This window comes from Balaenoptera borealis, assembly GCF_965194805.1.
Source record: "Balaenoptera borealis genome assembly, chromosome: 20".
In the NCBI taxonomy this organism is placed as follows: Eukaryota; Metazoa; Chordata; class Mammalia; order Artiodactyla; family Balaenopteridae; genus Balaenoptera; species Balaenoptera borealis.
Window position 1 is genome coordinate 60,788,840 of NC_138879.1, and position 27,278 is coordinate 60,816,117.

The following is a 27,278-nucleotide window of genomic DNA, read 5'->3' on the forward strand; positions in this document are numbered from 1 at the left end:
ACTGAAGCCCACGTGCCTAGAGCCTGTGCTCCGCAACAAGAGAAGCCACCGCAATGAGAAGCCCTCGCACCACAACGAAGACCCAACGCAGCCATAAATAAATAAATAAATAAATAAATAAATTTATAAAAATAATCAGTTGCCTTAAAAAAAAAAAAAAGCTGGGAGAGTCCATCAGGCCGAAGATAATGTTTTGTAATTAGAACTCACGTGCACGTGAGTGACAGGGTGGCTTGTGAATTGAGCAGATACGGCTGTGCTCATGGGGACCTTCGGTGTGGGGGATGCCCTTTTTGAATCTCAGGGGCTTTTTTGTGAGACGAACACCAGACTTTGCCGCTTTTTCTTCAGAAGCATTTTCTGTTCATCTGCACAGTTGCATTTTGATTGTGTTCAGGGTCCCTCCTCTTCAGAACCCTGGAATGCGTCTGACTCGGGTGCCCTGATTTAGCCCCAGGATGGTGTGGAGCCTCTGTAAGGTGTGCTCAGATTAAACTGGAATTTGGTCCTTAAAGAACTTCTTGCTAGTAACATTCGCTGTTTAAAATGTGTCCAGTTGTGTAGTCAGTCACATTTTCATTATTTACAAAAAGAAACTGTGAAACCTCATGCCTAAGAAGTTTCTCTAATAGAGAGGCTTTGGGGTCATGTGGTCTATTGTGACGACCACTGCTTTGCTGCAGTAAAGCAGCCACGGAGCATCTGATCTGTAAACGAGTGGGTGAGGCCGGATCCCGTAACGCTGACGTAAAAATAGGCGAGGGCTGGATGTGACCCTTCATCCATGCTCTCAGTTCTCCAGCTCAGGTGAGGTATGTCATTTTCATGTATACTTCCATGTGCCTGTACTTAGGAAAGAGGAAATATTTAATGGAAATTTTCCGGGTTTCCCTGGTGGCGCAGTGGTTAAGAATTCGCCTGCCAGTGCAGGGGATGCGGGTTCAAGCCCTGGTCCGGGAAGATCCCACATGCCGCGGAGCAAATAAGCCCGTGCGCCACAACTACTGAGCCTGCGCTCTAGAGCCCGCGAGCCACAACTACTGAAGCCCACGCGCCTAGAGCCCGTGCTCCGCAACAAGAGAAGCCACTGCAGTGAGAAGCCTGCGCACCACAACGAAGACCCAAAGCGGCCAAAAATAAATAAATTTATATAAAAAAAATTTTCCTTCTATCAGTGTGGCAAGTTACACAGTTTTGTTTTTTTAAAAACAATTAGACAACTTCTGATTTACCTGGATCTGAATTAAAATCACCTCAGATGTGTTCGAGAATTCTAGTAGTTGCCAGTCATGACTATTTAAGGAAAAAGTAACTCTCTTGTGGGCTCCTGAGGTGGACACTATTAGATTTCTCCCCGAATAGTGATTCACCGAAACACCGCATTATTTTGAAACTTTGATTTCCAGAGGGCCCGGTGTTTAGGGCCTGGTCCCGCGTTCGCAGGGCACTCACGTGAACCCCTCCCGTCGTGTTGGGGAGGAGGGCCCTCACTCCCGGCCCTCACACCTGCCCTCGTGTGTTCTCTTGGTTCCGGGGCTAGAGCTCTGCAAACCTAGGGAGGGAAGCAGCAGGCCCCCCTGCAGTCGGCTCTGGACCCCGGCAGGGTGCTGGGGATCTGCCTCACTGCAGCCCCCGTGTCCACATGGCAATACAGCCCAGGAGGCAGGCCTCCCCCTCCACACGGTCGGGGACCCAGTTCCACTGGGCACCTCCTCCAGCCACCTACATTCTGTGAATCCCTTGGGAGACTTTTTTCCCTTTTCTAACGTGTGGTTAATGGCTCTACTACATTGTTTCTATTAAACTGGCCAGCGGTTTCTCTCCACAGCAGTTGCTTCTGAAAATCTTGGGTCAAGGAGATGAGTGGCCTCGGTTGTTACTAGAAGTGAGCACGAGAGCCCGCATGCTGAGCAGACGCTGCCTGGCGCTGCCCGCCCGTGTCTCGTTTTTGAATAGTTACCAGAATCTGTTTGCGCGAATAGTTAAGATAGGCTTAGCCATTCCTTGGAGTTAATTCTCAGCGGCAGCTCACTTTGTGAACACGTTCACTTATGAATACCTGTAGCATTTTGATGGTGCCAGAAGATGGTGAGCTTGCACCTAGGCAATTAGGGCAGTTTCTGAGGTCCAAGGATGTAGCCTGGGGTTGGTGTTCATTAGTGGACCTACTGTTTCTCTGTGGACTCTTGAAGTGTGTACTTCATGTTTTCATGGTACTCTCAGATGTTAATAAGTACTCCAGATTAACGAGAATAACTGATCACCCTCAGAATTCACTACTTGCATTATATGTGTTTCTATTTGTATTGGTGCCCAGTGGAACCCTGCCTCCCCTCAAAGGGACAGTATTCAGCTTTTAGTCTAGACTTTCTTAGGCGAGTATGCTTGGTCTGCGAGGTCTCCAGTTTGAGATATACCGGTATAAGGTATTCTTTAAAGAAATACCTGGTTGCATGTGTTTGAAATGACAGTAGATGTTTTCTGAGCTAAAGAATGGTACTAAATGGGCAATAATGGAATTTTTCCGGCCTGCATGGAAGGCACCTTCTTTACTTTGTTTAGTACATCGGAATCCCAAACAAAGCTGGATGATAGAACATTCCTGGGAAGAATCCTAACTAGCCTTAGTAACAGGATATAATAATGCCTGTGTCATCTAACCAGGGACAAATGCTTTACTTTTCCAGCACATAACTTAGCAGAGGGTCTTATAAAGCTCTCTTAGCTTTTTAAGCGTGGCATTCACAGGTGGACCGTCCTTGTTCACATTCCCTCCTCTGTGTATGCCAATGGTCAACTTGTGTTCTAATTCTCTCCTATTACTTGCTTTTCAAAGATGCAGTTTTGGATTTGTAAATTCTAAGTGTCTGGGTTGCAGCTTGAAACAGTAGCCAATTTGTAGAAGAAAACTGTTATTTGCATGTAAGCCTGAGCAGTTTTGCAAAGGGCCCAGAGAAAATAAATGACACGGTAAATCAGATACTTGTGAATGGGGAAATATGATGGCTACTCTTTTTAGGCAGTTAAATTACTTAACGGTGGTGCACAAAGACAAAATCCTATCTGTATCCTGTCCTAAAATGAAAAGCTGAAACCAGAGAACTTTTGCTAATTGTAAAAGGCATTTAATAAGCCTGTATCCATAATGGACTGTTAAAGTTTATTATTAGACTAAAAAGTAGCTGCTTGGGGTTTAAGAAGCAGCTAGTATTAGATTAAAACACAAGCAAGCTATCAGTTAAATTCTAATTGGGGAGGAGAATAATTTTTTTAAAGTTTTCTGAAAGTGCTGTGATAAAAAATGCAAAATAAACACTAGGGTTTTTTTTGTTTTGTTTTTTTAAGAGATAATATTGGACTAGTAATTCTTGCCTTGCAACTGGCCAGACACCTTATACGTAGAGTTGACTGTCTTAATAACCCAAAACCTCAACGTGATGGACAAGTCCTGCACAAGTTCTCCTTCTGAAATATTACCCATTACTTGCTTGCTGCCGTTCAGCAGCTTGTCAGACTCCCAAACTGTTACACATATCTAAAAACCCAGGAAATGTTGTCTTGGTTGCTGCAAGAAATGAAAGCTGGGATTATTATTTATTCTTATAACAGGGAACCTATTATAGTACCCTTAAAATAATGACATGATTAAAAGTGTTAGATCCAATTTGCCTACAAATAAAACATACCTCTTCCTTCTGAAACTGAAAACTAATTCAGGGACATGGTGGTTTTGACTCAAAGATAAAAGCCCAGCTGTATTCTATAGCTACACAAGGGCATATGTTAGGGAGAGTGCACCTGAAAACCTCAAAGGACATTTTCACAGTGAGACTTTTACTTTTCTCTCTTCGCTTGGCTCTGTGGTCTTGGCAACCGGCATCCGTGAAGGACCCCCCTCAGTCTGGATGCTCAGCTGTCAATACATCCCCAGTAAAGCCCCTTCGTTTGGCAGTAGGAAGGCAGAAAAGCATCAAGAAATCTTTAATTCTGATTGAGCCCATTTCAGTGATGGAAAAACATGTTCTGGACTGTAAATGCCAGGCAAGAGTACATCCAGCACTTTTGGTAACATTTCTTAAGATTCCTGTTATGGGATAGAAGCTCTGAGTTTAGCATGGTATTTCATTTAGTTGAGCATTATTGGGGATTATTGCCAGCTATACTTCGTGAACACTGCTGCTGAGTTTTGATCGCCTTTCCCACTGATAAGGTGGGTTACATTTTCTGACCTCTGAGATGTCTCTTTTGTTGAATGTCCCTAAAAGTTTATCCTCTTTGAGTCAGTTTAACCGTTGGTACAATTCACTAATTCAAGGAATTGGCATGTAGTTGTTACTTTTAAACAGATTTATAGATTTATTTGAGAAAGCACCTCCAAACGTGGTGCTGGGAAAGATATTAATGGCATAAATTGGGTCCAGCTGCCGTCGAATGCGCGTTGAGTTTTATTGAAAATGGCAGTGGTTGAATAAACCTTCTTTCACTTGGGACCTCCATTAGCCTATCATCATGGAAATAAGGATAATCTGAGCAAGATGGTGTCCTCCAGTGACAAACTGAGGAAGTTAATTCCTGGAATTAAAGTTACAAAATGAAAAAGCAATTTTTTTTTCTTGGCTTAAAACCTGACTAACCAATGTTTCGAGAACACCTACCACTAAGAGAAAACGGGAAATAACAAGATTACAGTTGTTGGAAATGTTTTCTTTTACAAATTGGAAAGGCACAGACATACTAGGAGGCTGCAAACATTTCTGGAACCTTTCCACTAAGGCTTTCAAAGAGCATTTGGCAAACTCAGTAAAATTCAAGTATGTGAATTGTTGATGAGAAAAGTAAACCTAGAACTCAGGATACCGCTGTGGATCCCGTGGCCAGAGGACAGACTTTTCGAGGCCACGCCTAGCCCCGTAATCCCACGCCCACACTTCTTCACCTTTTACCACAAAGTAAAAGGAGGCAGGAAACAACGCGTCGTCCGTCCTTTCCTCGCGTCCCCGCTCAGGCACCTCGAAAGCCAGAGAAGCGGCCCCGCAAGTCAACCACCGGCCCTCAGCCTCGCCCTCGGCCACGTCACATCACGCCCTGAGGGCTTTCGGACTGACCTCTAAGTACACAGGCTGAATAAAAGGCGTCCAGGTTCAAGAAGATTATCACTCGATAACTATGTTTTTTTAGAAAACTTGACGCGCCCCTGGGTAGGGAGGAGAGGGAGCCAATCGCGCATGCGCGCCCCGCCCCGCCTCCCCCGGCGTCGCGCAGTTCGTGCGTCACCGGCCGACCGCCTCCCGCTCCTCCCCCTGCCCGCAAGCTCCACCGAAGACTGGTTCCATCGGAAATTTAATGAAAACTAACGGTGAAACCAAAAGGAATTAGAGCGTCCTTTATAACGTCGCGGCGTTCTCTTTCTTTCTTCCTTCGGTGTGGACTGGGAGTCCTAGGATAGATATATTTTTCCTCAAATCTCTTTAAAAAATGTTTTTTTAATTAAAGCATCCTCCCCCCTCCTGGAATGGTTTCCTCCGCCTCTCCCGCCCGCGCGGGCGGAACCACTCCGGGCTTCTCGGTGGGGGCACGGGCTGGTGCGGCGCAGGGGGTCGGGCAGCCACTCCAGCGTCCCGCCTGGCTTTGGAGCTGCTGGGATCGTGCTGTCTTCCCGGGCTGCGAGTCTGTCGGCGATCCGCGTGCCTCGCGGGGTGGGGGCGTCGGACGGCCCGCTCCCCCACCACGGCCCGGGCGGTGGTACCGCCCGGCCGAGTCACGCGCCTCGAGGCGGGCGCGGCGGATCTGTGAGGGTACACGGTGAGGGGAGCTACTCCGCAGACCCGGAGGGAGGCCGAGGGTGTGGGGAGGGGGGAGGGCCGGAGACCCAGCAGGGGGGCGCGGCGCGACGCGACGCGACGCGACGCGACCTGGAGCTTGGAGCCAGGGCGGCTCCCCGGCCTGTCCGGTCAGTCGGGCGGCGCGGTCCAGGGCGAGGGGGGCCGAGCCCGCCGGCCGGGGAGGCCGGGCTGAGGGGCGGGGGGCGGGGTCCGGCGACCCTGGAGCTGAGGGGGCGACCAGTATGGCGGGTGCGGTCGGGCGCGGCCTGGTTGCGGAAGGGGTGGGTCGCGGCGGCCGGAGGCACTGGGTCTCCAGCGCGGGGATACTTGGCAGCCCTGCGGGGGCCCTCGGAGTGGCCGGGGGACCCGGGTCTCCGAGAGGACATGCTGAGGCGCCAGGTTACCAGTGGTTGAGTGACAGTGGCGCGACGCCGCGGTGCCTTCGGGTGTCACACGCCTGTCCCCCGTGCAGGAGGCCGGGCCGCCGTCGGGGAGCTGCAGCGTGTCTGATGCGGGTCGAGAGCTGCCGTGCTCGGCGCCTCCTTAACCCTCCGTGGTCCTCGGGCGGACCGCAGTGGGGTAGAGGGACCCGGGCCAGGGTGCACCGCGGAAGAGGGTCGTGCTCACGTCACTGTCGCGCTGGGAGGGGGCGTGGACAGGACCCTACCCTTCAAGGTATAATGTTGAGCTTGTCGGGCGGGGGAGCGTTTCTGCCTCTTGGTTTCTGGAAGGCTGGTTGGAAAGGAAGGACTGCTGGGCAGCCGACAGAGATTGGAATCGGAGAGTGAGTGGAGACCCGGCGTCATGCTGGCCGAGTTCGGGTGCCACGGGCCGTAGTTCTCTCCCAGGCCTGTGGGGGCTCAGCTTTAGGCTGGTGCCGAGAGAGGTATTTGGACCTGTTGGAGGTCACCTGGCTGCTCTGGGCTGGAGACGGACGTTTTTCCGCGTGCGTAGGTCTGGAGAGCTAAGTTTTATCTAGGCTGTGGCACCCCTGATCCCTGATAGTGAGAACTCTTGTCAGACAGGAGTGCTTCTCATTTAAAACAAAGTAAGAGTAGCCCGTCCCACTTTGATCGTGGATGCTGGGAAGTAGCTTAGCAACATCACCTCTGCTCTCTCCTTCCCATGTGAGGGTGGGCCTGTGGTCGGAAGGGTTAAATGGGCATGAGGTGGGTGCTGCCCCCTAATAACCAAGAGCAGGAAGGGTGAGGACTTTATATTTTTAAATATCTTATGTTTTATATAGACGTTTAAGTATAAGTACTTGTGTCACAAGGGCTTCTTTATGAAACATTGCTGTAGACTTTGACCACAACATCAGCTTTCTGTCGCCTGCTGCTTACCAGGCAGGTGGCCTGCTGAATCATTCAGAACCACTTCCTCCGTGTGATGTTCTCATTTGAGGTTGGCTGTAAGCTGCTTGAATTTTTTTTTTTCCCCATGCCCCCTGCTCTTAGAATTGGCTCTGATTTTTTTTCCTTACCGAGAAAGCGTCAGGCCTTAGAGCTGAGGTGTTGACCGCCGTTGCACTGCCTGACTCGTTGGAAATGGCCTTGCTGGCTGTCCCTTGGGCGGGGTGGCGGCTGTGTGGCCCTGTTGCGTATAGACGTTCGTGTTGACGTCATCCACGAGCGTTCCCCTTTCTGTGGCAACAACCGTTCTCTCTCCAGGCAGCTCCTAAATTCACTTACTTGTCTGCCCGCCGTCAGCGTGGTGCCCGCTGTGTGTCGGGAACTGAGAGGGTGATGGCTGGGTGTGAGCGCTGCCGAGGGCCCTCCCCGAGCAGGGGGCATGGCGGGAGAGGCCGCGCGGTGAGGGGAAGTGAGCCGCTGGAGGTCTGGGGCGGCGTTCTGGGCCTTTCTCACCAGCCCTGCCCTCTTGGTCCTCTGCTGTTCAGAATCTCCATGGAACTCAGGGTCTTCCAGCTGAACGTCCTCCTGTCTTACACCGTCTTCTGTCCCGCTGCTCACCTCCCTCCGGGAGCCCCCCGTGCCCTGGCTCTCCACGCCTGCCAGCTGCCCCTCCTGTCCCCCGTCTGATCCCCAGATGTCTCTTTTGGGTTGGCTCCTACTGACCCTCGCGCTCTAGCCTGTGCCGGGCAGGTGCGGCGGCCCGCGTCACCTGAGTGGTTGACCGCAGACATTGGGTGGTGGCAGAGCGAGCAGGCAGGTAGAGAAGTGGCTCCGAGTGCGGCCGCCAGCGGGAGGCCTCTCGAGGGCCCGTGGCGGGACCCGCCGGGCCCGGTGGTCGAGGATGCCGCTCCCCGGGACCGCTCCGCGGACTCCCCGCCCCCGCCGTGCGTGTTCACACTGTCTGCTGCCCTGCCTCCGTCCTCCGGGTTCAGCATCCCAAGCAGGTGCCTCTGACTGGCCAGGCCACGCTCAGGCCTGCGCCTGCCGACCAGGGGCTGAGCACACAGCATGTCTGACCTTTGATTCTGTAATGGGGGGTGGCGTTCTCCAGAGAGAAGAGGGTTTGGATCCTGCCGGTGTCCACTACTCAGTCAGACATTGGTAACCGAAATTGTCCTTCACTGTTTTGAGCCCGGCTGTCCAAGAGAACTTCCTGTGGTGATAGAAATGTCCCTCCCACGGTCTGTGCTGTCCTTTTAAAATGGTGGCCGTGAGCCACATGTGGCTGGTGAGACAGGAAGGGGGCTCTTCATCGTCATTAATTCAGATCTGAGCTGCCACACGTGGCTCCCAGCTACTGTCTAGGATGCTGTGGTCTGGAGAAGACGTGTTCCCACTTTAGCCTGACTCCCAGGCCCTGCCGTGTCACACGTGTCATGTCGTCTGGGCTGTCACTGTCCCGCCTCTGTTTCTCCACTACCTGCTGGAGCCCAGTGGACAGGCGCCCCACCTTAAGGTTTCCCCGCAGAGGGCGCGTGCGCCTGCGTCCCCGCCACGCCCTCCCTGCCCTCTGCTGCCCTCCTCCAGGGCGATTTTGCTCCTGTGGTCTCCGGAGTGATACCGGACTTTGCCTCACTGCCTGTCCTCCTTTGTCACCTTGACCACCTCTTCCTCCCTCGCACGTCTGAGCTCTGGGGCCCAGGTCCCCCAGCCCTGACTGCCCCACTCCCATCTCCCGTGGCCTGTCCTCATCATCTCCACTGGAGGCTTAGTAGGCGCTGCTCTCGGCCGCCTTCTCCTGTCTCCCACGTACGCTGCTTCCCTCTCTGTGCTCCACAGTCCGCCCGTGAGCAGCGTCTGCGTATCTCTTCGGGACACAGTCACGCTCTGACGGTCCTCAGCGCCTTCCCCCACCCGCCCTGGCCCGGGCCAGCTGGCTTCCCTGCGTCCACCCTGGCTCCTGCACAGTGGCCAGAACGATCTTTTAAAATAACATTCTAATTTATTGTGTTTCTCATCAGAACCCACCGAAGGTTCTCTAATCTCTGAAGAAAAGTTCAGGGTCTTACCATGGCCTAGAAGGGTCCCTAAAATCCACCTTCTGCTTGTCTTCTGCTCTCGCCCCCCAGCTCTGCAGACATTCAGACCCCGTCACGGCCCCTCCTCAGCCCCCGTGGCGCCCTCTGTTCCTTCGGCTGTCACCTGGGAGCCCTTTCGTCCGAAACTACATCCCACCTCCTCCGGTGTTTCTCTGCCCTGGACCCCTGTCCTTGTGTCCCTAACGCGGTCACCGCACGAGAGGAAGCGGTGTGCCGCGCGTCCCTGCCCGCCTGGAAGGTAAGCTCCGTGAGGCAGCATCACATCACCTGAAACGTCGCCCGGCACACGGGAGCCGCTCTGCTGCTGTCCATGGAACAGATGCCCCCAGGGCGTCGTCACGTGTGTGTGTGTGCGCGTGCGTGTGTGTGTGTCTCCCCATCTGCCCACCTCGTGGCCCTGCCGGCACGGTCCTGAGTGAAGGGTTCCTGTGTGATCCCGCGTTATGTCTCCCCCCTCCTTGCCCTAACTCCTTGTGGGCAGGGACGGCGTCTGCTTTGTGTCTCCTGCAGCCGATGCAGTGCTGGCCCGGAGCGGGTGCTGGGCACTGCTGCCTGGCTGGGTGACCGGCCTCTGCTGGACAGAAGCCCGTTGAGGACAGCAGAGGTCGCTGGGCTCCGGAGCTGGCAGGCTCTGGGGCCAGCTCATGGCATTTCCCTCCTCTCCCCAGCAGGCCTGGCCCAGTCTCCAGGGCACCATGAATGCCATCGTCGCGCTCTGTCACTTCTGCGAGCTCCACGGCCCCCGCACGCTCTTTTGCACAGAGGTCCTGCACGCCCCACTCCCGCAAGGGGCGGGGAGTGGGGACGGCCCCGGCCAGGGCGAGCGGGCCGAGGAGGAGGAGGGCGGCATCCACATGAGCAGCCGCGGCCGCGCCCACAGCCCGGCCGAAGGGGCCGGCGCGGAGTCCAGCAGCCCGGGGCCCAGGAAGTCGGACATGTGCGAGGCCAGTGTCTCCTGGGGCGTTGGGGCTCGGGCTTGACCTCCTGGGGGTGGGCAGGAGGCCGCACGGCGTGGCCGTGGCCTCATGGGCGTGGGCCACGTGGTGTGCGCTTGCTGCTTTCCTTCCCTCTGGTCCTTTCCCTTCGTCCCAGCTTTAGCTTTTTCAAACCACTCTGGGCCAGCAGACACTGGCCACCACCGTTGGGTCTGCCTTTCCAGCCTCCCCTCGCTCACTCGTGTCCATGTGCTGCCTCCTCGCCTCCCGTCCCCTCAGTCTGGCGTCCTCCTCGCGGGCACCCTGCCCGCTTCGTGAGCTCTGGGGGATGAAGGTTAGGTCCCCGCACCAGGCCGCTTCTTCACGTGGAGCCCTGGGTCGGGACTGGAAGTCAGGGTGGCGTTGGCCCTGTCACTACAGGGTGGACAGAAATCCAGCCGTGTTAGCTTGGTTCCACTGAGAAGCAGTCGGTGAGCTCGAGCTTGACTGATTGATTGTGAGGGATCGAGGGCGGGGAGAAGAGGTGGGGAGGGCCCTCCGCTGTGATCGGCCGCTGCCTGTGATGGCGAGGCAGGCAGGCAGGAGGCCTGGGCGGCGGGGGGCCTTGGGGGCGTGTCCTTGAGCTGGAACGGCCTTGGGAGGCGTCCTGCATCGCCCAGGGAGGGGCTGGCTCTGGGGCCTCTGTGCGCAGTCCCAGGTTGGGGGCTGCCGCCGGGGCGCACAGCCTTGGTGCCAGCGTGACGGTGGCTTCAGAGGGGCAGCAGCCAGGGCCGCCGGTCCAGTCCCTTCCCCATGGCAGGGGGTCTGAGCGTGTGTTCTCAGGCGGCCACGCCAGTGCCAGAGTGTGGCAGCCTCCTTTGGCACGAGGTCCCTGCCAAGTGGTCGTGCCCGGATCGAGGACGGAGGCTCCGGGCCTCAGTTTTGCCGCCTGTGAGGTGGGGATTCTCCCGGTAACTCTCACAGGTTTGCTCCTTGGATTAGGTGAGGTGATGGGTACAGAGCTCTTCGGGATCCCTGCTGCGTAAGTGCCAGTAGATTAGGTCCGGTGACCTCCGTGCTCAGTAGATTCGATGCCCTCTGACGACCTTTGTGATGTGTGCATCCTGACTTTCCTGCTCGGGAAACACGGAAATCCTCAGTCAAGTATAACTCTAGGAGCCGGTTGTTTTTATGCGAAAACAGATTGAATTTTCTGCTTGAGGTTTGCATAAGAGTCAGCGCGTGTGTTGCCGGCTGACTGGTTTTCTTTTCTTTCTCGTGGGCAGGGCTGCCGGTCACTCGCTGCGGGACATCCCGGGTACATCAGCCATGACAAGGAGACCTCGATCAAGTACGTCAGTCACCAGCACCCCAACCACCCCCAGCTCTTCAGCATCGTCCGCCAGGCCTGTGTGCGGAGCCTGAGCTGTGAGGTGAGTACCCGTGACCCGGCGCCTCTGCGAGAGTCGCTCACGTGCACGCCAGCACGCTCTGAGCAAGCTCGGTGTCGGCTATGGGAAGGAAGGCAGACGGCAGCCCGGAGACGGCCGGGCAGGTCCTGGAGACGGCAGGGCTGGTCTCCGGAGTGAGTCACGTTGCACCCCAGTTCGTTGCTAACTTACCGTTTTAAGCACCAGGCTTTCATTATTCGTTCTTCGTGGACGTGTTGCTAAGGTGTGAAGTGTTAGTAGGTGTGTGGCTCCCATCACATGTCACCTTCTTATCGTCTCTGTCACGTCACAGCCTCAGTGCTCATCACGTGCTCTCTGAGCCGACCGAGGCGTGAATCTGTGTTTCTAAGACACGTGGCTGCCGTTGTCGAGTTGTGTTAGCTTCTGTGTCTTTGTCACAGAGAGTTCACAGTCTAGTCGCTCACACTTCCTGTCACTGCCCCACTTGATCGTCCTCACTCACTGCTGCCATGTGCCCGCCTGGCTGTGTCCCTGCTGGTGGGCAGCTGATGGTGTCTGGTGGGGTTGTGTGTAAGAGTGGGTGTGGTGTGAGGGAGACCCAGGTTCTCTCCTACACATAACACATGCAGATTTTTTATTACGTGGACTCTGCAGTGGCTGTTCGGACTTGCCAGTTCTTTGGTATATTCCAGATGAGTGATGTTGGCAAATCTGAGCCTGGGGTAGATATAATACTTGTATATGAATTATTTATGACTCAAGGTAAGAAAAATTAACGAACCTACTGGTCCTTGGGTTTCATGGTAACAAACGTTCTCTTTAGGAAGTTCCATCACAGGAGAGATGAAAGCAGAGTTTTCCTTTCTCATCCCTGCCCTTTCCACTCTCCCTGTAACTGGTGCTGGTTAATTATGGCAGAAAGAAAAGTCTGGGCGGGAGGGTTTGACTGCTGCAGCGTGCAGAGGGCGGTGTCCTGGAGCGGCTGTCCTTGTGTCCCAGGTGTGCCCCGGCCGCGAGGGCCCCATCTTTTTTGGGGACGAGCAGCACGGCTTTGTGTTCAGCCACACGTTCTTCATCAAGGACAGCCTGGCCCGGGGCTTCCAGCGCTGGTACAGCGTCATCGCCATCATGATGGACCGCATCTACCTCATCAACTCCTGGCCCTTCCTGCTGGGCAAGATCCGTGGGATCATTGACGAGCTCCAGGGCAAGGCGCTCAAGGTGGCCCCGAGGCAGGGCAGTGGGTGGCGGGGAGGGAGGGCTCTGTGCGAGGGGCCAGGAGCAGGGTGGCGTTCCTGCCTGGGGGTCCCCTGGCCGCCGCGGAGTCGGAGTCGCGGCGATAAGCCCGGGGTCAGCCGGTGCTGCTGGCTTCAGTGGTCTCTCTCAAGTCTGTCACTGTCCTGCCTCTCGTTTGGCTCTGGCTTTGCTGCAGTCAGATGCCTAGTTTGATCCCCGCTGTCTCTGCTTCCTCTGACCGTCGTTTCAGCAGCCTGTCCGCTAACGGTGTGGCAGACCCGCACCTACCGTGCATCTCCAGCGACGGCCCTGCACCTCCGGGGCCGCCCAGGATAGGCCGGTGGTGCTCTGGTAACAAGGAGTGCTTCAGCCCCAGCGGCTTGTTTCTGTTCTGTGTCCATCGCAGGCAAGCAGGGGTCCGCTCGCTGTGGTCAGGCTGGAGTGGCGTTGCTGCTCAGCTGCCTGCTGGGGTGCGCAGGTGGGGCCGGAGGCCTGGCTCCTCTCCCCTCCTCGCAGGAAGTGGTCACGTGTCCCGCCCACACAGGGTCTGAGCAGCGGACGCCCCCTGTGCCTGGGAACGGGGGTGCCTGGAAAGTGCGGACGCCCCCTGAGCCCCGTCAGGTGCCGACTCATCGGCGTCGGGGAGGCTGCAGGAGAGACTCCTAACTGAGCCTCTTCTCGGGCGGCTCCTGATCCAGCTGGGGGACAGAGCTGTTCTCTCTGGGATGAGACCGGGGACCCTGCTTTGCTCTTGGTCCAGAGAGCAGACTGGGGCCTGGGCTGCCGGCTGGTCTTGTTGTTAAGGGTCTTTCCCCTTCCCCTTGTGTGTCAGGTGTTTGAGGCGGAGCAGTTTGGGTGCCCGCAGCGTGCCCAGAGGATGAACACTGCTTTCACACCGTTCCTGCACCAAAGGAACGGCAACGCTGCCCGCTCGCTGACGTCCTTGACGAACGATGACAGCTTGTGGGCGTGCCTGCACACCTCCTTCGCCTGGTAACCAGACTCGGTCTTCTCGTGGCTGCTGGGGTGTTGGCCGGACTGTGCCTAGGTTGGGGGGGACAGTTGCTGACAGGCCTGTGCTGTGACGCGTGAGTCCTGAACTGGGTTCGGTCCTCCTCGCCTCTGAGTGCATGGAAGTCGCGTTTAAGCGGAGCTCACGTACCAGCGATACTTTTCAGGTGAAGTTCCTAGACCAAGACTAGCGGTCTCCCTTTTTGTGAGCAGCAGTGAATGCTTGTCTCGCACAGCGCTTGTGAGTCAGGACTCGGAGCTGGGCTGAGCTGGGCCGTTCTGGCCCTGGTTCTCAGGCGGAGCTGCTGTCGTCTGAAGGCTGGGCTCCCTCGGGGCCGGCAGGTTGGTCTGGCCGTGGGCGGGAGGCCTCTGCTCCTCGCCGTGGTCGTGCGGGTGATGCGGGGAGAGTGAGGTGGACTCTGCTGGCTCTCGCGACCCAGCCTCAGCGCACACAGGCCCTGCCTGCACCTGCTCTTGTTAGAAGTAGCTCAGCCTAGGTGGGAGGGGAGGACCGGTCTCCGCCTTTGGAAGGGAGGAGTATCGACAGATTTGTGGACACACTTAGGAACCACCACAGTCTGTCCTCCGGCCACAGATTGTTTCTGTTCCTCCCACTGCAGGATGCGTTCCTTCCAAAGACCCCCAGATTCTCATTCCTGTGCAGCACCACCTAAATCAGGTCCTGGTGTGGGTGACGTCCTCACATGTAAATCCTTGAGTGCAGCTCCTGAGAACCTGCAAACTAAAGAGAAAAATATTTGTCTCCCCCACCCGACATACAGTTCCTCTTGTCTTTTAGAAATTATTTTAATTTGGGAAATTTTCAGACAGACCCAAAGTATAATACTACAGCTAACTTCACACGCTCCTACTTTAGCAGTTAGCGACATTTTACTGCTTTTTCATCTGTCCTTCACTTTTTTTTTTTCTGGAATGTTTTTTAAAGCAAGTCTTAGTTGTATCACTTCAACCGTAAACCCATTATCACATCCAACAAAATGGACTCATCGCTTAGTATCATGCAGCCCAATCCACGTTCACTTTTCCTGCTTTGCCTCAGAGTTGACCCTGGCATTGGGACCTGTGCACCACCACACAGGGCGCGGATCGTGCCAGGCCTCTGAGTCTAGAGCAGCGCCTCGTGCGCCTCTGCCCCAGCCTCCCTGCCTTCGGTTGGAGGCCTGGGCTGTGCGTCCTGTAGGAGCCCCTCTGGCTGGTCAAATCCTCGTGGTGGTACTCAGCTCGTTCTTCTATGCCCATGTTTTAACCAGTTGTTAGCTCAAGAGGGTTGATTGGCTTCGGGTCTGGTTTTCCTTTTGGCGAGAACACTGCATAGGTGGCACTTTGTTCCCAGGCTCCTGAAGGCGTGCGGCAGCCGGCTGACCGAGAAGCTCCTGGAAGGCGCGCCCACTGAGGACACCTTGGTCCAGATGGAGCAGCTTGCGGGTGAGCTGGGAGGTGCTCGTGCTGGGAGCCTCTGTCGGCGGTGGCCTGGGGTCGTTCCGTGCTCAGCTCCCCTCTCCTCCATCCCAGCAGAGAGAGCTGACAGAGGGGACCCCAGAAGCAGCATCCACAAAAGCTGGCCCTTTGCTCTTCGTGGTTTTATTGTGATTTCCTGCCTCATCTTCCTTGACAGTCACGTGTAAGCGTCTGTCCGGGCAGGTTGGGAAAGACCACCCCCGGGGCTGTCGCTCTGGAGAGGTGGGTTGAGTGAGGCTTTTGTGTCGCTATTGTACAAGAAGCACTTACTCGGCCTGTCTGGATGGGGACCTGCTCTCTGCTCTTCAGCAGTAAAATGCTGTGCTTCGTTCAGTTGGACCCGAGGTTTTCATCAGGGTGGTGGTTCCCAAGCCTCCTGGTAACTGGGCCTCCCTCCCCAGGTTTGCCATCAGATCTCCACATCTGGGTGTTCTAAGTAACTGCCCAGGGGAGTCTGGGAGTCTGCTTTTCTTTTGGAGATGATTGGATTTTCAGTGACATAGGTCCAGGATCTCAAATGTGGGGCGGGGTGAACGAGACTCATGATGCCTCTTGTGTGTCCTCTGTTACAACGTGCTGCTTTTTGCAAATGATTGACTTTAACAAGCTGGAGCTGTTTCAGGCTTGTTCCTGTCGTCCGGTGACTTGCATCTGAGCAGGCTTCCCTGCGAAGGGGAGGGCGGGCTGGTTCATTCAGGGCAGGGCTCGCTCAGCGGAGACAGAAGCGCGGTCCACTTTCGCGCCCTCACGGTACGGTCGGCCCGGAACCATTTATCGTAGCGATCACACGTTTCTAGGTTAGTGAAGGTGGCGAGGGCAGTCTGCTGGTGAGGTTTATTTGTACGGAGAGCCGCGGGTGTCGGGAGAGAGGAGTGCAGGCATGCAGTGCTCACTGTCACGGCTTGGACGGCGTTTTGGTCGCACGGTGAGCATAGGGCTTCAGAGCACACGCGGCAGCTGTACAGACGTGCCTTCCGCTCCGGGCTTCAGGACGTGTGTGTGTGCTGTGTGCACGGCAAGGCCCCTTCCCTCGAGCCGTGCAGTGAGGGTGCTGCAGGCCTGGGGTTGTCGTGACGATGAATTGAGGTAGCAGGTATTGCTTTCTGTAAGACGGGGAGAACGGTACTGACCCAGGGCAGGCGAGAGGATTAAAGGACAGAATGTGTGGACGTCTTCAGGGTAGCGCCCACACGCTGTACCGTCCTTACCGTTGACTTGACTTTTCCCGCCGGCAGTGGACACAACATAGCAGACTGAACGCCCCGGCCCACCCCAGGGCTCCAGTGGCGGCAGGTAGTGTAGACAGCTGGTCCGAACCAGAAATCAGTAGCTTTCTGGCCGGTTTAACCACGGGATGTCTTGGGCTGAAGTGGTCGTGTGCAAAGACTTGCATCCAGAGAACGAAGGAATCTAGGGCCGCACATTTCGTAACTGAATGTGTTGTCTGTCTTGCAGACTTGGAAGAGGAATCAGAAAGCTGGGGCAACTCTGAGGCCGAAGAGGAGGAGAAAGCCCCTGTCTTGCCCGAGGGGGCCGAGGGGCGGGAGCTGACCAAGTGCCCAGCGGATTCGTCCTTGCTCTCAGACTGTGGAAACTGGCAGCCCCGAAAGCTCTCTGTCTTTAAATCCCTTCGGCACATGAGGCAGGTAGGTGGTAAAGGGGTAGAGCCCGGATCAGAAACTCAGGACAAAGCCCTGTCCTCTCCTTCCAGCTCATCTCCATCCAGCACACTTTGTCCTTTGGGTCTGTTGTGTTCAGGGGTGACCATGAACCTTCTTGGTGGGTGGCTGAAGATGACAGGGGGCATCTGGGGTGTCTTAGCCCCAGGCTCGGTGAGGATGGAGGGGGTTTCTCTAAAGAAAGGCCCAACGGTTGGCTTCTCATAGTTCTGTAATCTTGTCATTCTGGAACCTTCTAAAGGAATTGAACAGCATTGTTGGTTTGCGCACAGCATAGATGCTTTGCAAATTGAAAACAGTGGCCTTCCTTACAAAGAATTGGAAACAAGCTGAACGTACGACCCTGGGAATCGCATCCGCGCGATGGCCCGTCGTTCGGTAGGGGCAGGAGCGTGCCCTGCAGTGGGGGTGGGGTGGGGGGGGCGGGTGTGACCGTCGGCGGTGCTCGCCGACGCCACGGGTCTCACCGCACGGGAGGGCAGGGGGGGTGACCACTAGCTCACAAAGCAGGCTGTCCTTCCTTAGACTCTCTCTCTGTTTACTTTTACATTGAGCATGAATTCTATCAGAAAACAGTTATTTCTATTTTGGAAAATGAAGTAAAGCCTGATTTACCAGCAGGTGTTCTGTGGGGCTTTGGGGTGAAAACCATTCATTCAGATCATCCTTGATTTGGCTGCAGTCCTGTTGATTACAGTGGGTTACAGCTAATGGATTGCAGCGGGAGGGGATCTTGAGTTCCACTGGAGGGGGAGTCCTTGGGGGCTGGTGGGCTTTGCTGAAAGGCAGTGTTACAGCCTCCTCTCTTTTTCTGGCCATGTTCACAAGCCCTAAGACAACAGGCTGAGCTCTTCTAGAATGTCAGTGCCGTGGAGTTAGAGTTGATTAAAGCAGGATAAAAACAGGACAGATGAGGAAGTCACAACCCCTAGATTGAGAGACTCACAACCCCAGAGGACATGGTTTGAGGCTGGGGCTCCGGACGTGGATCCGCTCAGCAGGGCAGCCCTGGGCTGCCGGCATCGAGACCGAGCTCTTCCTCGGTGCTGAAGACTCACAACCCTGGCTCTCTTTCGAGTGGTTAGGCCAAAGTTAAGGGTGTAGAGAGAGAAGGTACATGTTGCAAAGAGCTAATACTTTGCTTCAAGTCTTTAAAAATAGAACTGGGTAAAAGATCTTGAAGTATACAAGAGCTCTGGGGTCGGACCTTCAGGTGTGAGTACAGGGCCATCCCTCCTCCTGGTTTCGGGCAAGTCACCCAGCCTCCCCGAGAAGATAGGTGACTTCCTTTCTCCTGCCCGTCTTCCTTCACTCTACAGAGAAAGTTTCTAGGCGAACACACAAATAACTTCCTCTGGACAGAAAGCAGTGCACCGTGTTTTTCAGGTCCTGGGTGCCCCATCTTTCCGGACACTGGCCTGGCACGTCCTCATGGGGAACCAGGTGATCTGGAAAAGTAGAGACGCAGACCTTGTCCATTCAGCCTTTGAAGTTCTTCGGGTGAGAGGATCTTCTTTCCTTCGTGTTTTGTGGCAGGACGGTATTGGCCTAGTGGGTTTTTAAAAAATCTGTTAAGATGTGTCAGAGACTCGTTGCAGACGTTCATGCCTGAATCTAAGATCTGTGTTTTTCTCCAGTGTTAAAAATGGTATTCATCTGTGCTTTCACTGTTGAGGGCCCAAGTTCTATCCCTGGTCAGGGAACTAAGATCCCACAGGCTGCACAGTGCGGCCAAAAAAAAAAAATGAAAGAAAAAAAAAAGGTAGTCATTTTTGGCTTTGATTTTGAGCAAGGAGTCTGTGCTGTCCTGGTAGACTGACCGCTCTCCCATCCGCTCTTCCCCAAGCCCCGCGTCCCTTTGAGAAGCCACCTGTGCCACAGAGGCAGGCCTGGGTCCCTGCGTGGTCCTCTGCACAGAGCCTGATGGATGGGCCGGCCGGAGTGCACGTGTGGCGTGCTGTCTCCATCCCACAGGTGTAGGGGGTGCCAAGGCCCAGGTCCGGCTCTGAGCGTGTGTGCGTGCCAGCCCTCTGCCTGGGCCCGTGAAGGCACAAGACGAAACACTCTCTCAGACAGCTTAGAATCCCTTTGGCGGGTGAGGGAAGAGACAAAGATCTGAGAAGTCGGAGAATGATGGATGAGTTAACCCTGCAGAGCGGGCCGGGATGAGAGGGGCCAGGTGGGCGACGCCTTCTGGGAGGAGAGGGCTCTGGACCGAGCTGCAGGGGGCTCGTGGGGTGTGGGTGAGGGACTCGGGCGGGGCAGCGCTCAGTTCTGGGTGGTTCTGTCCTTCAGACCATGCTGCCCGTGGGCTGTGTGCGCATCATCCCTTACAGCAGCCAGTACGAGGAGGCCTACCGCTGCAACTTCCTGGGGCTCGGCCCCCACGTGCAGATCCCTCCCCACGTGCTGGCCTCAGGTGCGTGCCGCGTCGGTCTGGGCTGAGCCGGGCTCAGAAGTGAAACCACGTGACTGGACCTCAGCTGCGGGTTTGAGGGCGATGCCTGCAGGCCTCATGCGGGAAGACCCATGTTGCAGGACCAGCTTTCCCCGTGACATTGGCTTCTAGTGTCTGTCTTGAAGACGGGTGAGGGTGGGGCTGGGCAGCTCACGGGTCCCAGTCCTGGGGCCCTGAGGGGGGTTCAGGAGGCCCGCTGGACTGAGCCCCCCCGCCTCGTGGTCTTCCTTCCTCTTCCTGTTCTCCTGTTTTTATCTGCCTTAAGTCCGTCCCTGGTGCTCTTCAGCTCGGTGGCCCTTGCTCTGCTCCCCTCCGCCCTGAGGACTGGCGAGCTTACTGCTCTAGACAGAGAGCCAGGGAGCTGATCGGCATACCTCATGCTTGGTTTCGGGGGGTCAGGAGTCAGCACATCCCTTTGTGGGTGCACGTCCCTGCATCTGGCATATCTAGGCCTCCTCCAGGCACATCCGTGAGCGCGGTGGGAAGGTTGGTCACAGAGCTGTCACTCTCTCAGCAACCAGGCTGGGCCGTGAGTCCAAGAGGCAGCGTTGAGAACACAGGCTCTAGTCTCAGAGATGGGCTTGATATTGTTACCACCACTAGCCGTGTGACCTTGTGCAAGTCACTTAGCTTCTCTGAGTCTGTTTCCCCGTCTGCAAAATGGGTTACGTTGTAGCAGGACCACTCTCCCAGGGCTGTTTAGTATTAGACCAATGGAGGTATACGCAGTAATTTGTAGTAATATAATACAGTGCATTATTAGCTTAAGTGAGTCAAAAGTGAACCCTTAACTCTATTCACAAGCTACGAAAGATTTTAAGTGCCAGAGTGTTCAGCTCAGGAGGCTGGAGTTTTCCCCAGATGATCTGAGATGATTGGGAGGCACAAAATGAGGGGCTTGGTCCCGGGGTGAAGAGCACTTGACAGGCAGCGTGTGTTGTGTCGCCGCAGAGTTTGCTGTGGTGGTGGAAGTGCACACGGCCGCTCGCTCCAGCCTGCACCCGGCCGGGTGCGAGGACGAGCAGTCCCTCAGCAAGCACGAGTTCGTGGTGACCAGTGGGAGTGCTGTAGCCGCAGACCGAGGTGGGTGCCGCTGAGCGGGGCTGCTCTCTCCCCGGCGAGCGGGCTGGGGGGAGGGCTGAGGCCGCCCCTGCCCTCCCCGTGCTGACCCCCCAGCTGTGCCCCGCTTGTCCCCAGCTGGCCCCACCATCCTGAGTAAAGTGGAAGCGGCTTTGACCAACCAGAATCTGTCGGTGGACGTGGTCGACCAGTGCCTCGTCTGCCTCAAGGAGGAGTGGATGAAGTAAGCAGGCGCCGCCTCGGCCCCTAGAGTCTGTACTTTCAGGGGAGGGCTGGGCTGCCGGCAGCAGGAGAAGCAGGAGCTGTTTCCAGAGACAGAGGTGAGGCCGTGGCCACTGCGGGAGGGGCTGCGGAGGAGAGGTGCAGGGCTCCACCACTTGCTGAACTGGCTGGGTGACCTTGAGCAGGTGAGCCCGCACCCCTGAGCCCCAAGCTGCTCTGTGCTCTCCAAGGGAAGCACTTATTTTTGATGCTCAGTTAACTTAAGAATTGGAAGGTCGGGTAGCAGATGTTCCCTCCTTATTAAGCAAGTTACTATATTTCCTCCCGCCTTCTTAGTAATTTTCTGTCAAATTTAATTAGTCAAACATTGTTCTGATTTCAGACAGTACAATGGAGCTTAGGAGCCCACCTGTCCCTTTTATGAATGGGAGGAACATTTGTCTTTTTAATCTCCCTGTTTGGCTGCACCGGCGTTAGCACCGGTGGGGAAATGGGAGACCCTGGGTGCAGGCGCGAGCTGCCACTCTGCTGTGCTGTCTCTCCTGTTTCACTTCCCGCTCTGCCTGTCGAGCCATTGCTGGTCTTGAAGCCGTTTAGGCCCCAGGACCAGAACTCTGCTGACGGTTCTGCGGTCGCTGAGTGTTTGGTTTTGGTTTTCTACAGCAAAGTGAAGGTCCTCTTTAAATTCACCAAGGTGGATAGTCGGCCCAAAGAGGACACACAGAAGCTCCTGAGTATCCTCGGAGCGTCTGAGGAGGACAATGTCAAGCTGCTCAAGTTTTGGATGACAGGCCTGAGCAAGACCTACAAGTCACACCTCATGTCCACGGTCCGCAGCCCCATGGCCTCGGCACCTCGCAGTTGACCCCGTCCTGGGGCTCTGTGTCTGGGTAGGCCTCCTGGGATGTGGTGACGTCCATCCTTGCCGTGGAGCTCAGACACAGGTCTCTGATGGCATTCTCAGGCTGTCCTCCCGTTTCCAAACTGCTGGCATGAAGCTGTTTCCTAGTAAGGAATGGAAAATGTTGGGGCTGAACTTGGCCCTCTGTGTGGGATGTGGGCCTGGTGGTGTTCTTGGCACCATCCCACAAGCTATTTGAATTGCTCCAGCCCTGAAGGAGGGCAGTGGGAGACCTGTGACAGTTAGTCCCCTGCATTCGCACACCCCTGGGAGACAAGACCGTGAGGAAGGTGTGCATCTCGTGCCTCTCATGGATGCTGTTCTCAAAGTTTACAGGGAAACATGTCAGGCCAGCTCCGCCTTGGGTATCTTAGCCGCAATGTCATACCCTCTCTTGAGGTTGAACCTTTCTATTCTGAAGTTCAGCAAGGGTTTTCCAGGTAGTGCATGCATATGTGAGTTTTGTGAATTTTCAGGTTGTGTTCTGATCCGTAGTTATTGTTAGTAATCTGGTTTTAAGTTAGGGCTCTGGGAATGCCTTTTGGGGTGGAGTGGATGTTTTCCTCATCTTTGAATCATCTGGAATTCGTGTTCTGAAGCTATCTGACGACCAAGTCTTCTGGCCATGCTCTCCTGTGGTTGCTTTGAAATTACCCTGTAGCTTGAGGACAAACCCTGATCTTTTTTACACAAAGAGGATACTTTGCTGAAATGTCAGATGGAGTCGTTTGACTGGCCTGGCTCACTGTATGTGGAGTTGAGAAACCCATCATAGTTTTATTCCGTATCACTTTGCCCTCTATTGCTTCTTTAAACGTTTACATTTGGCTGCAGTTAAGTTTCAGAGTATGGTAGTTTAAGACAGGTTCATCGTCCCTGTGTACATTTTTAATAAGGATTCATGGTTTGGAAGGATTTTCCGGTAATTTTGCTGATTTGTTTATAGTTTTTTGTGTTTAATTTATATTTAACAGGAAGACCATGTTTATATGACTAGGTATCTGTATCATGCAAGGACATTGAAATAATAAAGATATATTTTTATAAACTGTTGACTACATGGTTTTATTGGTTTGATACCTCAGATTTTCTTGGGATCAGTCATAGAAAATAATATGGTTAAAGTAACACCAGTGATATAACTATTTTGGAACTCTGTACTTTACTGAAGGCTTACAATTTCCAGGGGAAGACTTAGTAAACTGTGGTTAATTTTCAGTCAGTTTTAGCTCGTAGTACAGTTGCAGCTTCCTATCTCCCACCCCCAGCCACATGGCAGGGCCATACACGTGTTGTTGGAGCAGCTTGCAGGAACGAGGGTGGGTAAAAAGGATCCTGTCCTCTGAACATCAGGGCTCTGTGCCTGATTGCTGCTGGCTGCTTCTGATTAGAGTGCACACGAAGAGGGGGCAGCCACTGTCGCTGCGCCTCCCCCTCTGGGTGGCAGCCTCTCCCTGCTTCATTTTTGCCTTCCACCTCTCAGGAGCCAGACATTAAAGAGTAGGGCACTCAAAAACAATTGCATGTATGAGAAAATTTAACAGTGACTGTGCACATCCAGGGAAGGGCTCAGGAAAGACCTGAGAAAAACTGAAGTTTACACCTCCAGCTGATCCCTGGCAAAGAGCCTACAACAGTAAAAATAAATAACAAACCTCAATAAAGATAAAAAAAAAAAAAAAAACCAGTAAACCCTGGGGAAGGGGGAGAATCTGATTTCCAGAGTTATGCCATTATTAGATTTAAATGCCCAATGTTCAGCAAAAACAACAACAACAAAATCACAAGGCATACAAAGAAACAGGAAGATCTGTTGAAAGGAAAAAAAGAATTCAGAATCTGTCCATGAAAAAGACTTAGTGGCAGACATATTAGCCAAAGACTTTAAAACAACTGTTAAAGATGCTCAAAGAACTAAAGGAAGATGTGGAGAAAGTCAAGAAAATGATGTGTGAACAAAATAGAAATTTCAAAGACAAAACCAAAAAAAGAATCAAAAAATATTCTGGAGCTGAAAACTGCAGTAACTGAAGTGAAAAATTGACTAGAAGGCTTTAAAGACAATTTGAGCAGGCAGAAGAATGAATCAGTGAACTTAAAGATAGGACAGTGGAAATTATTGAGGCTAAGGAACAGAGCCTAAGAGATCCACGGGACACCATTGAAAGGACCAACATATGCATCGTGGGAGCCTGAGAAGAAGAATGGCAGAATATGTGAATAAATAATGGCTGAAAATTTTCCAAATTTCGTGAGACACATGAATATAAACATATAGGCATACCTTAGAGATTGTGAGTTTGGTTCCAGACCACTGCAATAAAGCAAATATTGCAATTAAGTGAGTCCACACGAATTTTTGGTTTCCCATTGCGTGTGGAAGTTATGTTCACACTATACTGTGTTTTTTTTAAAAAAATAAATTAATTTTGTTATTTATTTTTTGGCTGCGTTGAGTCTTTGTTGCTGTGTGCAGGCTTTCTGTAGTTGCAGCGAGTGGGGAGCTACTCTTCATTGTGGTGCGTGGGCCTCTCCTTGCGGTGGCTTCACTTGTGGAGCAAGGGCTCCAGGCGCACAGGCCTCAGCATTTGTGGCACGTGGGCTCAGCAGCTGTGGCTCGCAGGCTCTAGAGCACAGGCTCAGTAGTTGTGGCGCACAGGCTTAGTTGCTCCGCAGCTTGTGGGATCCTCCCGGACCAGGGCTCGAACCCGTGTCCCCTGCAATGGCAGGCAGATTCCCAACCACTGTGTCACCAGGGAAGTCCCTATACTGTGGTCTATTAAGTGTGCAATAGCATTGGCTAAAAAGAAAAAAAGTACAGGGACATCCCTGGTGGTCCAGTGGTTAAGACTCCATGCTTCCAATGCAGGGTGCGTGGGTTCGACCCCTGGTCAGGGAACTAAGATCCCACATGCCATGTGGCCAAAAACTTTAAAAAAAAAAAAAAGTACATACTTTAATTTAAAAATACTGTCAAAAAAATCCTAACCGTCATCGAGCCTTCACTGAGCTGTAGTGGTAACATCAAATATCACTGATCACAGATCACCAATTCAAATATGATAATAATGAAAAAGTTTGAAATATTGCAAGAAACACCAAAATGTGACAGAGACATAAAGTGAGCAAATGCTGTTGGAATGATGGTGCCAGTAGACTTGCTTGATGCAGGGTTGCCACAAACCTTCAGTCTGTAAAAAAAAAAAAAAAAAAGCAACACAGTATCTGCAAAGCACAATAAAATGAAGAATGGCCTGTACAAGAAGCTAAACAAATTCCAAGTAAGATGAACTCCAAAAGATTACAAGACATGCAGTCAAACTTTGAAAAGACAGAGGGCAGAGAGCAGAAGCAAGAAGAACTACAATTCTGCAGCCTGTGGAAGGAAAACCGCATTCACAGAAAGACAAAATGAAAAGGCAGAGGACTTGGTACGAGATGAAGGAACAAGATAAAACACCAGAAAAACAACTAAGTGAAGAGATAGGCAACCTTCCAGAAAAAGAATTCAGAATAATGATAGTGAAGATGATCCAGGACCTTGGAAAAAGAATGGAGGCAAAGATCGAGAAGATGCAAGAAATCTTTAACAAAGACCTAGAAGAATTAAAAAACAAACAGATGAACAATACAATAACTAAATAACTAAAATACACTAGAAGGAATCAATAGCAGAATAACTAAGGCAGAGGAGCAGATAAGTGACCTGGAAGACACAATGATGGAATTCACTGCCGTGGAACAGAATAAAGAAAAAGAATGGAAAGAAATGAAGACACCCTAAGAGACCTCTGGGACAACATTAAACACAACAATATTCGCATTATAGGGGTCCCAGAAGGAGAAGAGAGAGAGAAAGGACCTGAGAAAATATTTGAGGAGATTATAGTTGAAAACTTCCCTAACATGGGAAAGGAAACAGCTACCCAAGTCCAGGAAGCGCAGAGTCCCAGGCAGGATAAACCCAAGGAGAAACACGCTGAGACACATAGTAATCAAATTGACAAAAATTATTGAAAGCAACAAGGGAAAAAATGACAAATAAAACATATAAGGGAACTCCCATAAGGTTAACAGCTGATTTCTCAGCAGAAGCTCTACAAGCCAGAGGGGAGTGGCATGATATATTTAAAGTGATGAAAGGGAAGAACCTACAACCAAGATTACTCTACCCGGCAGGGATCTCATTCAGATTTGATGGAGAAATCAAAAGCTTTACAGACAAGCAAAAGCTAAGAGAATTCAGCACCACCAAACCACCTCTACAACAAATGCTAAAGGAACTTCTCTAAGTGGGAAACGCAAGAGAAGAAAAGGACCTACAAAAACAAACCCATAACAATTAAGAAAATGGTAATAGGAACATACATATCAATAATTACCTTAAACGTGAATGGATTAAATGCTCCAACCAAAAGACAGAGGCTCGCTGAATGGATACAAAAACAAGACCCATATATATGCTGTCTGCAAGAGACCCACTTCAGACCTAGGGACACATACAGACTGAAAGTGAGGGGATGGAAAAAGATATTCCATGCAAATGGAAATCAAAAGAAAGCTGGAGTAGCTATACTCATATCAGATAAAATAGACTTTAAAATAAAGAATGTTACAAGAGACAAGGAAGGACACTACATAATGATCCAGGGATCAATCCAAGAAGAAGATATAACAATTATAAATATATATGTACCCAACATAGAAGCACCTCAATACATAAGGCAACTGCTCACAGCTATAAAAGAGGAAATCGACAGTAACACAATAATAGTGGGGGACTTTAACACCTCACTTACACCAATGGACAGATCATCCAGACAGAAAATTAATAAGGAAACACAAGCTTTAAATGACCAATAGACCAGATAGATTTAATTGATATTTATAGGACATTCCATCCAAAAAGAGCAGTTTACACTTTCTTCTCATATGTACATGGAACATTCTCCAGGATAGATCACATCTTGGGTCACAAATCAAGCCTCAGTAAACTTAAGAAAATTGAAATCATATCAAGCATCTTTTCCGACCACAACACTATGAGATTAGAAATCAATTACAGGGGGCTTCCCTGGTGGTGCAGTGGTTAAGAATCCGCCTGCCAATGCAGGGGACACTGGTTTGAGCCGTGGTCTGGGAAGATCCCACATGCCGCAGAGCAACTAAGCCTGTGCACCACAACTGCTGAGCTTTTACTCTAGAGCCCGCAAGCCACACCTGCTGAGCCCGCGTGCCACGACTACTGAAGCCCGTATGCCTAGAGCCTGTGCTCCACAACAAGGGAAGCCACTGCAATGAGAAGCCTGCGCACCACAGCAAAGAGTAGCCCCCGCTCCCCACAACTAGAGAAAGCCCACGTGCAGCAACAAAGACCCAGTGCAGCCAAAAATAAATAAATTAATTAATTAAAAAAAAATTACAGGGGAAAAAAACCATAAAAAACAGAAAACACATGGAGGCTAAACAGTACATTACTAAATAACCAAGAGATCACTGAAGAAATCAAAGAGGAAATCAGAAAATACCTAGAGACAAATTACAATGAAAACACGATGATCCAAAACCTATGGGATGCAGCAAAAGCTGTTCTAAGAGGGAAGTTTATAGCAA

The 27,278-nt window shown here is 52.7% G+C and overlaps 1 protein-coding gene across 16 annotated transcripts in view; it reads left to right on the forward strand.

Annotated features, from left to right (window-relative positions):
• Positions 1-3,982: 3,982 nt before the first annotated feature.
• The window catches only part of FLCN (folliculin), a 58,766-nt gene continuing 35,470 nt past the window's right edge, over positions 3,983-27,278 (forward strand). The window contains exons 1-13 of one of the 16 annotated variants that reach the window (XM_082374494.1): positions 5,342-5,802; positions 9,304-9,511; positions 9,945-10,217; positions 11,474-11,620; positions 12,599-12,820; positions 13,668-13,828; positions 15,201-15,292; positions 16,781-16,971; positions 18,391-18,504; positions 19,300-19,423; positions 20,414-20,545; positions 20,660-20,765; positions 21,428-22,713. In XM_082374494.1, coding sequence (XP_082230620.1) covers positions 5,513-5,802; positions 9,304-9,511; positions 9,945-10,217; positions 11,474-11,620; positions 12,599-12,820; positions 13,668-13,828; positions 15,201-15,292; positions 16,781-16,971; positions 18,391-18,504; positions 19,300-19,423; positions 20,414-20,545; positions 20,660-20,765; positions 21,428-21,629 — 2,262 coding nt within the window. In that variant the 5' untranslated portion in view covers positions 5,342-5,512 and the 3' untranslated portion in view covers positions 21,630-22,713. The other 15 variants (XM_082374488.1, XM_082374491.1, XM_082374497.1 and 12 more) reach the window with 15 other exon arrangements.